The 17,996-nt window shown below is 31.2% G+C and overlaps 2 protein-coding genes across 2 annotated transcripts; one reads left to right on the top strand and one right to left on the bottom strand.

The window, feature by feature from the left end:
- The first annotated feature begins 8,203 nt into the window (after positions 1 to 8,203).
- Positions 8,204 to 9,114, top strand: LOC108213757 (ethylene-responsive transcription factor ERF098). The gene has a single exon (XM_017385546.2). It carries the CDS (start codon positions 8,452 to 8,454, stop codon positions 8,839 to 8,841), a length of 390 nt encoding a protein of 129 aa, XP_017241035.1. The 5' UTR covers positions 8,204 to 8,451; the 3' UTR covers positions 8,842 to 9,114.
- Positions 9,115 to 16,067: 6,953 nt separating this feature from the next.
- LOC108213855 (ethylene-responsive transcription factor ERF098) lies at positions 16,068 to 16,523 on the bottom strand. Its single transcript, XM_017385645.2, has one exon. The coding sequence runs from the start codon at positions 16,521 to 16,523 to the stop codon at positions 16,068 to 16,070; it is 456 nt and encodes a 151-aa protein (XP_017241134.2).
- Positions 16,524 to 17,996: the final 1,473 nt, after the last annotated feature.

Genomic DNA, 17,996 nt, shown 5'->3' on the forward strand with positions numbered 1-17,996 from the left:
TATAGTATTTCAATTTTCTCTTATATCTCAATGGAACTAAATTATTATGAAATGAATGAGGATAGGCCTGGCGCGGCAGAGATCTACATTCAATTTTCTTTGGCAACTATATATAGAACATCTGTTAGTACTTGAACACACAATAATCAAAAGAACATGAATGTTATACAGTGTGCTGAAATACATGACTTATATTAGAACAAATATCATTCATTTTTGCACTTCAATAATGAATGCAAATGGAAATTAAGAAGAGAACTGTTAATTTGCATCACTGTACATGGTTTTCTCTTTCAGGAAACTTAGGCCTTGCTCCCGAGTTTTTTTAAGAGTGAAAGCAAGTGAATGTAAGTGAAAGCAAGTTGCTTTCACTTTCATCCCACTTTTGGAGTGAAAGTTTTGGAGTGAAAATATGTTATATTTGCACTCACTTTCACTTGCTTTCGTCCCTTTAAAAAACTCGGGAGCACGAATAGGAGTGAAAGTTAGATAACTTTACTTCCTCTTCACTTGCTTTCCTCCCTACTTAAAACTCGGGAGCAGGGTGTTAATCTTAAAAATGTAAAAGTGTCCATTATATTGGAGGTTTAAATATAAAAGGGTACTTTACAAGTTAAGGATTGTAAATAGTTAAATATTTTAAAAAAATATAAAAATACTTATATTTTCAAATTTGTTTTCGTAATAGGTTGAACTTGTAGTCGAGATTCCAACAAAATTGATGTGCGGCAGGTTAATAGCATTGCAAACAAGGTTGCAAATGAGATTACACTAATTATGAAACCAATTTCTGCAATTTGAATTTTTATGAAAACAACTTCTGACTTATTTCTGATTTTAGTCCGACTTCTACTTATTTTTTAACTTAAAATTCACAAATGATTTAAAGCCCTGACTTTAAGCCGGGATCAGCTTGATGTCTTATACTACGCATAGCATAAATATAGTCAGGCTTGCATTGGTCTTTATAATGCCTCTTCATATACCCACAAGTCACGGGGGTCGTTTGGCTGAGATTAAAATAAGTATTTTTTGCTTAAAATAAAAAAGTGAAGTAGAAGTCGGAAGCAAATGAAGACTTATAGGTGATTAAACTGTTTGGGAAAGAAGTAGAAGTCGTGAAACAAAAACTAGTAATCCTATCTTCTTTTAAGTACTTCTTAACTTTTTACACAAACGGTACAAGTAAGTGCTTCTAACTTATAAATCAGAAGTTGGACTTATTATATATCCGTTGCCAAACACCAACATAGATTAACTATTAAATGGTCTTAATCTTGACGATTATGTACCGTCATCACTCATCAGGCTAATTATGGCATCACATATGTCTGCGTCTTCTATTCTTAGAATATGAACTTTAAACAAAACATGTAGCGTGACTGAAGAGCTTAGACAATTTACTCGGTTGCCAAAGGTATTAACAAAGAGATTGATCTTATAGCCTTGAAATTCTCCACAAAGTTAATCAAAGGAGCACCAGTAGTTAATTAGCTAAAGAAAGGAGCAAGTTTCTGGAGACAGTTTCCAGATCTTTTAATATTCGTGATTTCTTCACAGTTATAATTACAAGTACTCGGTCTGGTATATGAGTTCTGATAGTAAGCATGTATGCATCGATTACAAGTAGTTAGAATATCCTGAATTTTATTGTTGCATCGATTACAAGTAGTTTCAATAATTCGATAATTTCTTTCGACAAATTTTGTAAGGTAACAGAACAGAAATTAGTGAAGTTTATATTGGTTTATATATATAATTCAACTAAACAGTTCTTTGTCACGCATCCGAATTATCACAGCTCACAACAACATCGTCTTGCATAATTTATTCCATAACTCTTGACTCTAAAAATATATAATCAGATCTAAACAAACTCTTCTATAACACTATCTATATCATTCAACCTCATTTGATAATGGTAAAAGCGACCTTCAACATGATTACGAATGATTTAAATATTTCATGGAGTCCGAGGACAGTGAAGAATTTATATAAACTTTTGATAACAAATATATCTAGTATTTCAATTTTCTCTTATATCTCACAAATGCAACTAAATTTTTAATTTCATTTTAAGGGAAATGAATAAACGAGGATAGGATATGCACAAGAAATATATAAGAAATTTTCTTACGAAAATTCTGTATATAACAATTATATGTTAAACAATAAAAAAATGCATGAGTGTTGGACCTTATAACAAAATACATGACTCAACATTACATCTACTTATCATTCATTTTAGCACTCAGCATGAAAAAATGTAAATGATATGAACCTAAACGTTTCCGTCATTGCTCATCAACAACATGTCGAATAAAACCTTTTTAAAATTTAATAACTTTTACTTATAAAATTAGAATTACTCGTTAATATTTATAAAAAAATAGGTGATTAATCGAGATTAATCCATGTTTCGTAAATCGCCAAATTGATTACATTTTCAATTATTCAATTAATCATCCGATTAAGCCTAATTCTGTATTTTCATCTATTAACTTGATTTTCATTTTTTATAACACAGATTAAAAATCACAAACATTTAAATAATATAATCTAAATTAGATGAAAAACGGGACCGAAATAATAGATTATATATGGGACCGAAATCAAGATTACGTCTAATACGTAGCATAAGCATAATCATGCTTACATGGGAGCTTATGTATGATCGCATCTTAGCAAAGTCATTAGGACTGTTGTTAGATGTGCCTTAGTCAATTAGTAAATTAATGATTTTATTCACCTCCTAATTTGATTATGACTATTATAGTAATCCCTCCTAATATGCCCCCTATGTCATAGCTAATTACTGTAATTAACTATAAGGTGGTCTTAATCTTGCTGATTATATACCATCATCGGGTATGACGTCACACATGCCTACGTCATCTATTCGTTGTATGAGAACTTTCCACAAGAACAAAACATGTAACTTTACATATAGGAGTATAATATTGCTGTGCGGCTGTGGCTATCATTGTTTATCACGCTCAGTTTAATCTTATAGTTTAATATGAAATTATGGAACAAATCTCACAAATTAAATCTAATTCACCTGTGGTTCAGTTAGTGTAAAATGTACTGCCTCCGTCCCAGTCATTTGTATACAAATGGTTGGGACACGGAGACCAAGAAATTGTGTAAGAAATGAGTAAAGTTAGATGAAAAGTGGGTGTAGTGGTGGGACCCATTTATATTTAATAATAGATTTGAGATAGTGGAGAAAAGTAGTGGGTGTAATAGTGTTTATATTATTATAGAATGAAGATAGTGGAGGAAAGTAGTTGGTGTAATGATATTTTATATTATAAAAGTTTACTACTTTTGGAATGTATACAATTGATGGGACGTCCCAAAAAGGAAACTGTATACAATTCACTGGGAGGGAGTACACTTGAGGAATGTTTGGCTCAAGTTAAGCGAGGTTGTGGTGTTTGGATTAAAAAGTTGACTTACACGGTACTCGATGCTGAGAGGCTGGAAGTTGGATTTTTGAGCTTGTTTATAACTTCGCTTTTCTTTTCACCCTATAGTCATGATAGTAATGGTAAACCGGAAATCGGAACTAATCAGTTGACATGCCCATTCAAAGATATATTGAAGATTTTTTCGATAAGTTGGGAGTTGTTAATTAAATCATAGTGTAATTGATATATCGCTAAAATATTGTTTAAAGATTAATAATTGCTTTCGATAAATTTGCAATTTTCAGATGTCTATAGTGTATTAATATGTATTAGGTCGGGTTAGAGGTGATTATATTATTCAATTTTAAAACAAATTGAAAATTTATACTGAATATATAGTAATTTCTAATTTTTTTCGAACAACTATATTCTATATATTTATATAGCCAGTTCAAATACAAACTGCTGAAATAAAAACTAAAATACAAACTAAGAGAACTATCTATAAACGACATAACTCACCCCCTATATATCATCACTCATCTAGGGCCCTCCCTCGCTCCCACTCAATCCACTTCAGGTCTGTTAGAGCTTCGCAAGGGCTCCGCACTGGCCCCGGACGGCGCCAAAACTTGGCCCCATCATGATCTCATTAGGCCCCATCCTGACCCTATTAAGCCACACTTAGATCTCGTGTAGGCCATCTCGGGATCAATCTCCGGTCTCAAAATCCTTTCTATTCTAGTTAATCACATTGGTTTGTATTCGGTAGTTTGTATTAGAGTAAAAACCTATTTAAATATATACTGCAAAAAATTCCCTCAATAAAAATTTGATGTTTAAACTATTATTCCAAAAAAAAGGTAATTAAAAAAAACAAACTACATTTTATAGGAGTCTCAAAATGCGTGCAAACAGTGAACGTAAAGTCAGAGGGAGTATACAATTTTGTACATGTTAAAATACAAAATAATTGTTAATGCTAATTTATGTTAAATTAGTAACATTTTTCATCATTTATTATATTTCTATACTATCTAACACAAAGTACAAACAATTCTATAATTAATAATTAAAATTTATGATTATTCTATATTTCTATTGTAGCTGCAAATCTTAGATTCTACTCCCTCCGTCCCATTTTAGTTGTCACTTTTGGTTTTGTGCCGGTCAAATTGACCAAAATTTGACTGAGATTTATTAATATTTTATCTAATCAAAAAATAAAAAATATATGTCACCTGAAATAACTTTTAATCGACTTTAAGATGTGATTTTCAGTTTTTTAAAATAATGAAAAAATGATTTATAATCTCTGGTAAAAAATTAGTCAATTTGACCAACAAAAATAGAAATGCGAAAATTAAAATGGGAGGAGGGAGTAATTAATTAGAAGATGAATATAGAAGATAATTAATGAAATTTAATTTTCTGAAGATAATATTATTATAACTAAAGGAAAATGCTAGAGACCCCAAAAAATTGTCCCAAATAATTTTCCCAAATGATGTGTCCAAATTTGATTGGCTGAATTCACTCCCATAGTAATGAGACCCCCTGCAGATTCATCAATCACCCAATCATAACTAGCCACTTGTTTGCCACATCATTTGGTAAAGATTTTTGGGAATTTTTTTTGGGGTCTCTAGCATTGCTCATAACTAAAACCTCTATCAGTATCTGCGTCTAATTCGTCAGTAGCGAGAATTTTGAATATTTCATCATTATCCATTGAACCATACGCAATCCAGCAAAGTCACGTAAAGTTACAGTTAATTATTAACAGGGCTTTATTTGCTTTCAAAAAAAACAGAGCTTTATTTTATCTACACGGCTTATACTGAAACAAGACTAGATATTGGAGGGCAGTTAAAATTTTGACCCGCAATGAGCTGAACCTAGCCTAGTACGAGTTCCGTGGTTGATCGTTACGTATACGAATAATCAGGTGGAGAGCATCGTCATCTTGAATTTTTCCATTACTTAAACTCTTCCCTGGTATTATCAATGTCATTCAAGTTCATTTGATAAAATTTAAACCGACCTTCAAAATAATTACGAATGTTCTAAATCTTGTTGAATAATTTCACAGAATCCGGGGACAACGAAGAATTTACGAAAACTTGTGTTAACATATAAATCTAGTATTTCAATTTTCTCCTATATCTCAATCCAAACTATTACTCTTATTTTAATGAAAATATATAAATGGGGATATGATATGCAGAAGAGATGTAGAATGAATTAATTTTCTTGCTAAAATTATGTATACAACAACGTATAATAAAAAATTATTCATGAATTTTAGACCTTATAGCAAAATACATGACTAAACAGTAGATCTACTTATCATTCATTTTAACACTCCGCATAAAATAATGTAAATGGCATGAATCGAAACCTTTCCGTAATTGCACATCAACATATAGAATAAGACCTTTTTAAAACTTGACAACTTTTACTAAAATTAGAGTTAACTATTAATATTTACTAAAAATCAATGATTAATGAAGATTAATCCATGATCCGTAGCTCGTCAAATTAATTAATTTTTAATTATTTAACTATTAGATTAATTCTTGTTCTGCATCTTCATCTATTAAATTTGATTTCCGTTTTCCACTAACATATGCCAAAAATCACAGACATTTAAATAATAAAATATATCTAAAATGGTTTGAAAAATGGGACCGAAATAATATACTATTCTATATTACTCTGTTTTACGACTCAACACTATTATAAAGTTTTCACTGAATCATGATTATGGCATTGCTTACGGTGTAAAATAGCTTACATAATCAGGATTACATGGGTGCTTATGTATGATCGCATCTTAGCAAAGTCGTTAGGACTGTTGTTACATGTGGCTTAGTAAATTAATGATATTTTTCACCTCCTAATTTAAATACGAATATTATAGTAATCCCTCCTAATATGCCCCCTATGTCATAGCTAATCACTGTAATTAACTATATGGTGGTCTTAATCTTGCTGATTATATACCGTCATCAGGTATGACGTCACACCTGCATACGTCATCTATTCGTTGTACGAGAACTTTCCACCAGAACAAAACATGTTACTCCGTCCTTTGATTTCTATTTACTTTCTTTTTTTCAATGTATCACTTAATTCTATACATTTCAAAACTTTCTTAAAATAGTAACTTTTATAATATAAAAATCTCAACCACCCACTAATTTCATCCACTTTTTCAAATCTATCAATTAAATATTAATAGATCCCGTCATTTTACCAACATTTCTTTCTCTTTCCCAATACTTACCTTATTTTATACATTTTTTTTAATCTCCGTGTCCATTCCAAACGCATATAACTCCGAGGGACGGAGGGAGTACTTTTCTATGGAGTATATTAGGCCTGTACGCGGTTCGGATTGGTTCGGTTGGAGGGTAATAACCGAACCAAACCGCAACTTGCGGTTTTCTAAAATTTCAAACCGCGACCAAACCGTTGGTTAAAAAAAACCAACCAAATCCACCCATGTAATTGCGGTTGGTTGCGGTTTGAGTTGCGGTTCAACCGCTAAAATAGTTAGACAAAGAAATTCTATCATACACTCTGATATAAGTTTCCATTTGGAGCATCGAAATAAATTACAGTCATGGACACATTGACTAATTTATATTGGGGCTTGCTCAACGAGTCCAAATTTCAGTAATTTAGTAACTTTTATTTATTTATGTGAATATCTATATGTAAATATATAAACATATATAATAAAAATATTTAAATTTATATAATGTGCGGTTGGCGGTTGCGGTTGCTTTACTGCGGTTTTAAAAAAATGAATCCGCAACCAAACCGCAAATTAATGGTTATTAAAAAATCCATCCGCGACCGCCCACATTGTGCGGTTATCCATAATACACGGATCGGTTGCGGGTGGTTGTTGCGGTTGATGCGGTTGAGCGGATTGAATGTACAGAGCCCTAGAGTATATAATGTTGCTGTGCGGCTGTGCCTATCATTGTTTATCACGCTCATTTTAATCTGATAGTTTAATATGAAATTAAGGAACAAATCTCACAAGTTAAATCTATTTGTCCCATCAATTCCTTGTTCACCTGTGGTTCAGTTATAATAGTAGAAGCTTAGGGAATGTTTAGCTCAATCATGGTGTTTGGTTAAAAAGTTGAATACCTGGGACTCGATGCTGAGAAGTTGGAAGTTGGATCTTTGAACTTTTTTATAACTTGGCTTTGTTTTGACCGGTAATCCAAGCGGTAGAAATTGGCCATCAGAACTAATAAATTTGCTCGATTCGAAATTTATTAGAGACTTTTTCAAGAAATCAAGAATTTTCGGTCAAATTAGAATGTATCAGTCAATTTTCTTAAGAATGTTTCAATAATTCGGTGATTTTTAGAGTAGGTCGGATTAGAGGCGATATTATTATTTTATTTATAATGATAAATAAGTGATACCGAATACACTATTCTAACAGTCGAAGATTAATACCGATTAATCTCGCGTAGCTGCCGAACTAATTAAATATACGATTATATAATTAATTGTCCGATTAATTCCCCGATCAATCCAACTTGTTCCATTTTATCGATTATGTTCGATTCCTGTTGTAAGTGCTGAATAGTCATTTCTAATTCTTTCTAACAACTATATGGAACAAAATGAAGGAAAAATAACACTGAAATTCAAAGCCGGGAATACAAATCACAAGTTCATCCCCTGGCTAGATCTGTGCCATAGTAAACCTAGATACTTTCCTAGGCATGGCCGGTTTTTATAAGCTACTCTAAAACTTTACATAATCGTCAATATAATATTTGAGCACCCATAGATTTAGTTCAGCAGCACCACCGAATAAAATTTACATGCATCAGAATCTTCAATGTACCAACAGCACCAGTGGACCACAATTCATGCACATATTATGCTGACCTTTCAAACTGATTTGCATCTCCCTTCCATTATATATGCCAGAGCTCGCCAAATAAGTAGCCATCGAAATTAGTGGTTCATACAAAATTTAATAATTTTGTAATTAATTCGAATGGATAATTCGAAAGAAGGGGGCAAGGATTTGAAGCAAGGAGATGATCAGGTGACCAGGTACCGAGGTGTTAGGAGAAGGCCTTGGGGGAAATTTGCGGCGGAGATTCGTGATTCGAGGAGGCAGGGGCAGAGGCTGTGGCTAGGGACATTTGAGACAGCGGAGGAAGCTGCGAGGGCTTATGACAAAGCTGCGTATGGAATGAGAGGTGCATTAGCTGTTTTGAATTTTCCTAATGAGTATCCTCCTACTCTTTCTTCGGGGGCCTCGGGTTCTGGATCGGGTTCGGGTTTATCGGGTGGCGGGGGCACGGAGGTTTTCGAGTTTGAGTGCATGGATGATCAGTTGCTGGAGGATATGCTTGAGTTTGATGAGAACAAGAAGCGTTGAAAATGGGAGGACTAACAAAACTTTTATAGTACAATGCTAATCAGTTATATTTAAATGTGATTATCCAATAATGATGATAATCAGTTATAAAGATTTGTAATTGTGATTTGCTAATCACTATATATTGTGTGCATGAAAATCTGGATGCAACTGACAGCTGAAACTTATACTAAAAAGCTGTTTATGAAGATGGAAAAAGTTAGGGCCTTCCTCAATGCTGGGGGGAGCTTCTTAACTATTTGTGTATACAATAAATCTTGATGAATAATTGCTCTTTTTAACGAAAAGAACATTTAATTATTTTACGAAATTATTTATTTATTAAAACATATTTTTATTCTCTATTTAATTATTTATAAATTTTGCATTTTATCATCACAATAATTGAAAGGTTTGATGCACCGACAGGTATCGCCTAGAAGGGAATTATTAACAACTTGCTGCGTTCATCTTTTTTAAGCCCTACCTATTATCAGGCTGTTTGGATAACTTTAAAATAAGTGCTTCTTGCTTAAAGTAAAAAAACTGAAGAAGTAAAAGTTAGAAGTTAGTTAAGACTTGTAAAAGTTAGAAGTTAGTTAAGACTTATAAGTGATTAAAGTGTTTGGAAAAAAAATATAAGTCATGAAACAAAGCTAGGAATCCTAGTTTTTTATAAGTGCTTCACGATTATTTACACAAATGGTACGAATAAGTGTTTTTAACTTAAAATTGTTTAAGCCCCGCCCAAACATCCATTATGTATGTATATTTTTCATGTAAAGTCAATAACTATTTTTTCTGCGTATGACATCTTCAAATAAAATTGAAAGAATAATATTTTGGTTTAAATTCTTATTCTACGAAAAGATTCAACTCCATAACCACGACGGAGAAGTACATACCGTCTTCAGAGGGATCTTGATATACAAATATTGATCAAAATCATTAATAAGAATATATTAATAATATAGTGAATAATATTCTTAATTGGACGAGATTTATCATACAGAACAAAATTTGATTTGGTTTGATTTAACTAAATTAGAGCTGGAATTGTGTTGATGAAAAACGAACTGCGTCCAGCTATTAAAAATTACTCTAGTTTATTTTTGAAAAAAAAATAAACTAGAGTTTATTTTTGAAAAAAAAATAAACTAGAGTAATTACTCTAGTTTATTATTCTTTGGTAAAGTCTATTGACATTTGTGGTTAGATCGAACAATTTATTATCGAATTAAATTTAACGGCTTACATGTTGTTTGATTACAACCTGGCTTCTTTGTAGCTCCCCGTCTTATCATAAATGTTGTTTTAGTTTTTTATACGTGTTTTAAGTTGGATAAAAAGGTTAATTTTTATTATTGTTTTTAAAATATTTCTTAAAATAAAGCATAAATAAAATGAAATCTGGAAGTCAGATATGCTAATTTTTTTTTTGAGTTTTTCTAGTGATTTACATTTTATTATGAAGTTTTTATATTTTTAATATGTAATAAATTTTATTTATTAATAAAATTTCTTTTATCTTGATACGCTGAATTTTTTAAATTTATAAAATTAAATTATTTTTTTTGAGAAAATATAAATTTAAATTATCAAACACTCACTTGACTTATAGGTTTAAGTTATTTAAACACTGTTAATAATTTATGAGTTATAATCTCTTTCTTTATTCTAAATAATAAAACACTTCATTTAAACTAAACCAAACCATGCGCTAAACCGTCACTCAGTTATTAGTTATCAATTTATATCATCTCAACAAGCCAATGATTTCTACCCTCGAATCTAATCTGATTTCTACACTAATCCCCCAACTGATCCCTCTAATTATATCACCAAACCCTCTTTAAGCATTTACATTAATCATATTGGCTTGTACTTCTTCTAGAATCAGTCCAGTTCTTACAAATACTCCCTCCGTCCCACCAGATTCTTTACAGTTTCCTTTTTGGGATGTCTCATCCAATTCTTTACATTCCAAAACTTACCAAAAATAGTCAATGGGTCCCACCACTTCCCAACTTTTCCTCCCTTTTCACATTACTTTTACTCCCTTTTCACACTACTTTTACTCCACTATCTCTCCTTTATTCATTAAAAATTGACGGGTCCCACCACTTCACCCACTTTTCTTCCTCTTTTCCACTACTTTATACATATTTCTTAACCTCCGTGCCCAAACCAAACGTAAAGAATTGGCCGGGACGGAGGGAGTAAGTAATTACTTTCGTTGAATTCAATGCATAATATAAAGAAGATTCATGACCCCTGCTTCATACAGTGGCTGCTGGCTAGAGGTAGTACCGCAGTATGAAGGTTGATACCACTTGCATCCTTATTAATGTGGGTGTTTAAAGCCTGCTTCTGGAATTTTAAGTTAGAAGCACTTATTCATACCGTTTGTGTAAAAAGTCGAGAAATACTTATAAAAAGGTAGGATTCCTAACATTTGTTTCATGACTTCTATTTTTTTCCAAATATTTTAATCATTTATAAGTACTTCAACTTCTGCTTTATTTTTTTACTTTAAATAAGAATCACTTATTTTAAAGACATCCAAACGGCTCCGATGTTTCTCGGTTCTAATCAAACACATGTTTATACAGTTTTTATTGTATTTTAGTGTAGGAAAATAATAAAGAAGTGCCACTTGTGTGGTGAACCTGCTTCTCAGATACAAAGAACCTGTTGAATGCATGCCTACTTTTGTTTTTATTTGTCTCACCTTCCCCGCTTTAGAATCTTTAGCCACCTTCTGTACGGAGCATATATAGACCGGCTCCTTCAAATTACTAACCACCTTGAACAATTTTTTTACAAAACTAACCACCCTTTTTTTCATTTTGCAAAGATGACCACCCTAAATCACGAACCCTCCGGCGAACATAGCGAGGGAGCAAGGGCGAACACCATATTTTCCACCGCCCCATGCAAAGGCGAACAATATGTAATTGTTCAGTGGTGTTTGCCCCTTCCCTGGGCGAACACAGTGCGGTCAAAATGTGGAATGAGCGTGTCTCTTTCTCTTGGTGTGGCTAGCGACCAGCCCTTGTGGGCTTCTGGGTGCGAAGTGTTGGTTGTGCTCTTGTTACCTTCTCTATAAATTCTAAACTCTACTGGTGTACGTACCACCTAATATGCTGTCGTAAAAATTTCCTAATTGATTAATTTCCGTAATATTATTAATTGATTTGATTTTTGTAATTCTATTAATTTTTATAAGTTTTTTATTTATTAAAATTAAAATATTATATCATTTTAAATATGAAAAATTATAGAATTTATGATGCAAATATATATTTCTTAATAAATAACCAGTACAATAATAACTAAATATTAAATAATATTTTAATATTAAAATACACACGATACGATTTTCACTTTGATTAATTCTTTCGATTAATTCCTGATTTTTGATTAATCTATATCGGTAGATCAACCGACTAGGTCCGATAGATATCTTTTACATATAATTTTTAATTTCTTTTGTTATCGACTAAAAACTAAAAAGTGGTGATAACTTGATCGATTTTTTTTTCTAGAATATTCAAGATTTTTTTTGTATTAAAACACTAACGAATTTTATTCGTGTACTCCCTCCGGTCCATTATATCGGACGTTTGATTTTTTACACTTATCTTTAGGAATTTTGACCATATATTTAAAATTGATATTCTTAAATTTTCTTTTTCTGAACAAAAATATTTATGTTATATTTTTATTCAGAAAAAAATTACAAAAATATTAATATTTACAAATCAGGACATTTGTGATCAATAAAATAATCACGATTGAATACAATTTTTTACTAAATAAAATAAACGAAAGTGTTTGGATTTTAAAAACACTTCATATCATGACATGTTTAATCAATAAAATAATATCAGTTCAATATTTATTTATTTATTTATTTAACGTAGGAACCCGCAGCCGCTACGCTTCGGGTGCTCACGGGGTAAACACACGAGCTCACGCAATACAATTCAATATTTACGAAACAACACATTTAATTTATAGTGTTTTTAATTTTTTTATAAATAAAATAATCATATTTTTCAGTTTATTTGAATTTTTTTTAAATAAAATAAACGAATGAAATAAACGAAGTGTTGAATTTTAAAAACAAAATATTTAACAAAAATAAACACTATGTTCGCCCCTGCATGGGGCGTTCACAGTTAGGACAGTAAATGTGTTCGCCCTTTTTTCGGGCTTACAAAATTTTTTTCCACCCAGTTGTGTTCGCCCGAGGGATGAAACAATTAGGGTGGTTAGTTTTGTGAATTGAAAATTTGGGTGGTTAGTTTTGTAAAGATTGTGTTCCGGGTGGTTATAAATTTGAAGGAGCCTATATAGACCCGGCAAAAATATAGATTATTTATAAATATATTCAGTATCGTAAAAACGTGAACGTGACTTTATCACATATACGGAATAAGTGTTAATTCAATAACGATCAATTGAATAACGAGAGAGATTAATATGTTCGGCAAATTACAGAATAGCGATTAAATCAGTAGTGATTAATCGAGATTAATCACTAATTTTTGGAAAAATGGTCCAAACACATAATGATGGTGGAATTTCGAAATAACTAAGATTCTGGCAAATATTTGGAAGAGGTCGATGATTAATACCATATTTTTATTAATATAAACTTAAAATCATGAATAATAGAATAGTAGTGTTAGGTGCACAAAATTGTGTACAGAAAATTTGTACATAATAATGTGTCAATTGATGTGGTGTGTTTTAATTAACTGAGGTTGCTAATGTAAATACAGGGGTTCATTTCAATTAAAACGCATCACATGTTATTATATATATAATATTATATATAATAATGTGCACCAAACAATTTTCATAATAGAAATAGTCATGTAATTTTTTTAGCTTGGAGTGAACCCGCGACTCCGCCCATGCGGGAAAACACCATGTAATCAAGTCATTTTCATCGTCCAAAAGGTTTGGCAGAAGTTGTTTAGTTCGTGCTAGTTTACATTAATCATTTTAAAATTCTGTGGTAATTATTAATTTAATTATATTGCGATTCCTCATCTAATGAATCATGCAAATGACGAGTTTAGACAGACGTAATCATCGTGACCATGAAACTAATTAGCTCACTATAATCAGACTGTTTTTCTTTATTCATGTAACCAAGCACAAGTAGGTGTTTGTTAATATTATTTAGTTCATCTATTTTAAAGGTTTTTCAGGTAAATCACATGGACTTGTAATATATTCAGTCCTCAAAATGTGAAATTCTACTTCGTTCTTTGTAATTAACGGGTAAAGGGGTCTTCCGCCTTTATGTAAAGTATTTTATACATTCTGTAAAAGAAAATTGAAAATGTTTAATTTACAATTAGGATTCGAAATACCTGTGAACAGACCAGTCGTGAAGAACAACAAAAAAAAAAGTATATAGTGATGAAATTTAACAGCCGACAATATTTATTCGGATATATAATTCCTACAACGAGTTTACCCTTGTGAAGTAGTGATTTTAAACTTCGAAATGTTTTCCGAAGTATAAAGTTTAATACGCATTATTCCTGCAACAAGTTAGCCCCCATTAAGAGAACTCAAATGCGTGAGAACAGAAAATGTTACTCGAATGCTAACTTTATGACAGTGTCTTTGTTAGAATAGAGTATAAGATCGATCTAGGACATTTCTTTGACATATCATTTTAAAATTTTAGATGGTCTGATTCTCAACATAGTATTAGAATTTAGTTTTGACAGAGGTTTTTAAATCTATTCTCCGATTCCCCTAATATTTTAACAATTTAATATGGACACATCAAATATTCTCATTAATATGTGCACGAAAATATTGATCATTCCTTTAACACTTTAAGATTAGATGTTGCATCGGATAATAAAGCTACATGCATCCGGAGAGAGTTCGTATTCAGGTGGTCAAAGTCGAACGTTTTAGTTGTGTGAAAAAAACATTTAACCTGTTTTAACTGATGGAAATTACTTGGAATTCGAGGTCCATCATCACTCTCTTTGATTTCTATTTCATATTTACATCAGCCATTTTTATTGTAGTTTAAACTAAACAAGGTCATTAATTAATGATTTCACTCTATTAATATATCTAATTCGATAAATTTTTCAAATTATAATTTTTATCTTTAAAAGTAACTAATTCATTTAAACTTTTAAAATACTGAATATATTATTCAATGCTCTCACTCAATTTCAATCGTTGTTTTTCTCAACTATACATCATTGAACAATATATTAGAAACACGCAATTTTCTCAGCCGCACATGTTATTCTCCTATCAATCAATCTTAACGCTATTTTTCCCACTCTACACATCATTAAGAAAATATATTATTCAGCTCAATCTTACTTGGTCTTACGTACGATTTTGCTCGATCCTCAATCTACAAATTATTAAGCAAATATATTATTCAGCACAATTATATTTGGTCTGACATACGATTTTGCTCGATCATCGATCTACAAATTATTAAACAAATATATTATTCAGCACAATTTTAATTTGGTCTTACATACAATTTTGCTCAATCATTCGTATCATTGAACAATCTATCAAGCATGGAATCATGAGTGAATAACTGTATTTATTAAAACATTTTCGGCGGACTCTTCGTCTACTCTTGAATATATAATATAATATTAACTCTTAGTTATTTGATATGTGTTCATCTTTAAAATTATTCTTCATATTCGTTCTTTATCTTTTCTTTGACATTAATGAGAATATGAAAAAATGTAAAAATAAGAAAAATATATTAAATAATATCAGCTGAGAAGAGAGAAAAGTCTCTAAAGACATAATATAAAATCTCTTGACATAATTATTTTCACTTCTTTTTGACAAATAATTTAAAAAGCTGGTAATAATCTATGAAATAACTATTTTCACCTTCTTTTTAAATTTCAAATTAAGAGAAAATATAGAAAGAGCGGTGAATATTCTACAACTTGTTAATAAGATGTCTTATTGTCCCTAATGTTAAGTGGTGCTGAAATCAGTGTAATTAATCGTGTACGTATGCTAGTTATGCACGCACCTTTACTCACCCACCATAATAATTTTTTAAATTTCGGATTAACCAAACAAAACAAGCACAATTTATTAGTCATTTACCACATTAAAAATCAATTAAATAATTAAAAATTACACACATGAAACAAGCTAGCTACCTAGGTTTCATGTCTACCATCTCACCGGCGGCCATGCAGTCAAGTTAATTAAAGCGACCTCGATCTTTTGTTCGGATTCTGCGTCCCCAGAAGCTCATCCAGCAAATTATCTTCGACATACTCGAACTCGATGAACTCGGCCCCCTTCTCTCTTTTAAATGAAATACTACTCCCCGGAGCATCTGCATAATTTGCAGATGATGATGCCGGTGCCTTATGATTCGAGATTTCATCAACAAGATTTTTCGAAAATTCAGAAATTTCTTGTACAGGTGATGTTTTGTAGTGATTTTCATTAGGGAAGTTGAGGAGTGCTTGATGCCCTCTAAGGGCATAAGCAGCCCTATCATAAGCCCGAGCCGCCTCTTCACCGGTGGAGAATGTTCCGAGCCACACGCGCGCTCCGTTCTTGTTCGGGTCCCGAATCTCGGCCGCGTACTTCCCCCACGGCCGCCTTCTTATGCCCCGGTACTTGATCTCTTTCGGAACGTATGGTTCCGCCATTTTACCCGTTTTTCTTGTAGTGTTTATTTTCGAGGTAACTTCGTTACTGTAACTCTTCGTTGATCCGTGATTGGCGTCCATGGGGATTGTTATCGGAGTTGAAATGTCACAATTTATGGCTTTTGATTCAAACCCTAAATGTGTGAATTTGAGATGTGTGTCAAAGTTTGTTAATGTGAGTCAGATGTTTAGTTATGTGCACGTATTGTGTTTATATATAAGTTGAATAAATCTATTTAATGCAAGTTGCTTGTGTCCGCGCTGGGGCGCATTGAATACATGAACGGAACCTTCGAGGGAGAAAAAAGTGTTTAACTAGTAATTTTCGTACAAAGTACTACTTTCGTCCTTTTTTAGTTGTCAGACTTTTTACACGTAATTTAAAATGATTAAAGAACATATTTCTACTTATTATTTTTAAAATTTTCTTTTTCTAAATTAAAGTTTATAGTTTATATTTTTATTCACAAAAAGAAAATTTTAAATATAATAAGCGGAATTATGTTTTTTACTCATCTTAAGTTACGTGCAAAAAGCAAAAAGTCAAAGTGACAAGTAAAAAAGAACGGAGGTAGTAACATAAATGGTTAGTCCTCCATTTTTTTGTTTATTTGTCTAAATAAGTATTCATATTATGTTCAATATGTTAAATCCATTATTAATTTTCTTAGAAAATATTGATAATATATTACTTATTTTTGTAATTTATTTATTATGACCAAATAAAAGATTGATTGATAAAGAAAAATATGACTCACAAAATATATAATTTTGTTCCTAGCTTGTATATAAGTGTCAAATTATTTTGTTAATTTTTTTAAATAGATTGTATATATAGTAGGACAAGTGTTTTGGTTTATTTGTTAATGCGATTTTTATTGAGAATATTTCTGAGTGAATTTGATTTTTGATTATAAGTTTTTGTGGGAGCATATATATTAACGGGCGTGATGATGTTTGAGTCTTTGAGAGTCATTGGATTGAATTCAACCCAAAACTGATATTAAGATTAGTAATTTGTATATTAAATTAATTTATATTTTAGCACTTGTTTATGTTATATTCTATTAATCAATTTTGTAGGGATTACTACATATCATTGACAAAACGTGAATCTGATTATAATTTAGAATCTAAAATCAAGTTCAGATGCTGAAATCTTTGTTATAAATTTTGAATTAATTGTGAACGTAATTAAACACATAAAATTATTTTCATTCACGAATTGTCAATGTTTTAATGAAAATAATTTAGCAATCAATAAATAAATACTAAATATAATACTTAATCAAAAATATATAGTTACTGTAGTCTAATTTATAAATTAGACTGAACATAGTAAAATCAGGCAAAAAAATGTTAATCGAATTTATATATAAGTTTAACAGCAAATTTACCTTCCTGCTAGGGTTATAGGCTGGAATTTTTAGATTTTTTAACCAAGGATCGAAATGAGATTGATGATCGAATTCA

The sequence above is a fragment of the Daucus carota genome, chromosome 3 (genome assembly GCF_001625215.2).
Source record: "Daucus carota subsp. sativus chromosome 3, DH1 v3.0, whole genome shotgun sequence".
NCBI classification, from domain to species: Eukaryota; Viridiplantae; Streptophyta; class Magnoliopsida; order Apiales; family Apiaceae; genus Daucus; species Daucus carota.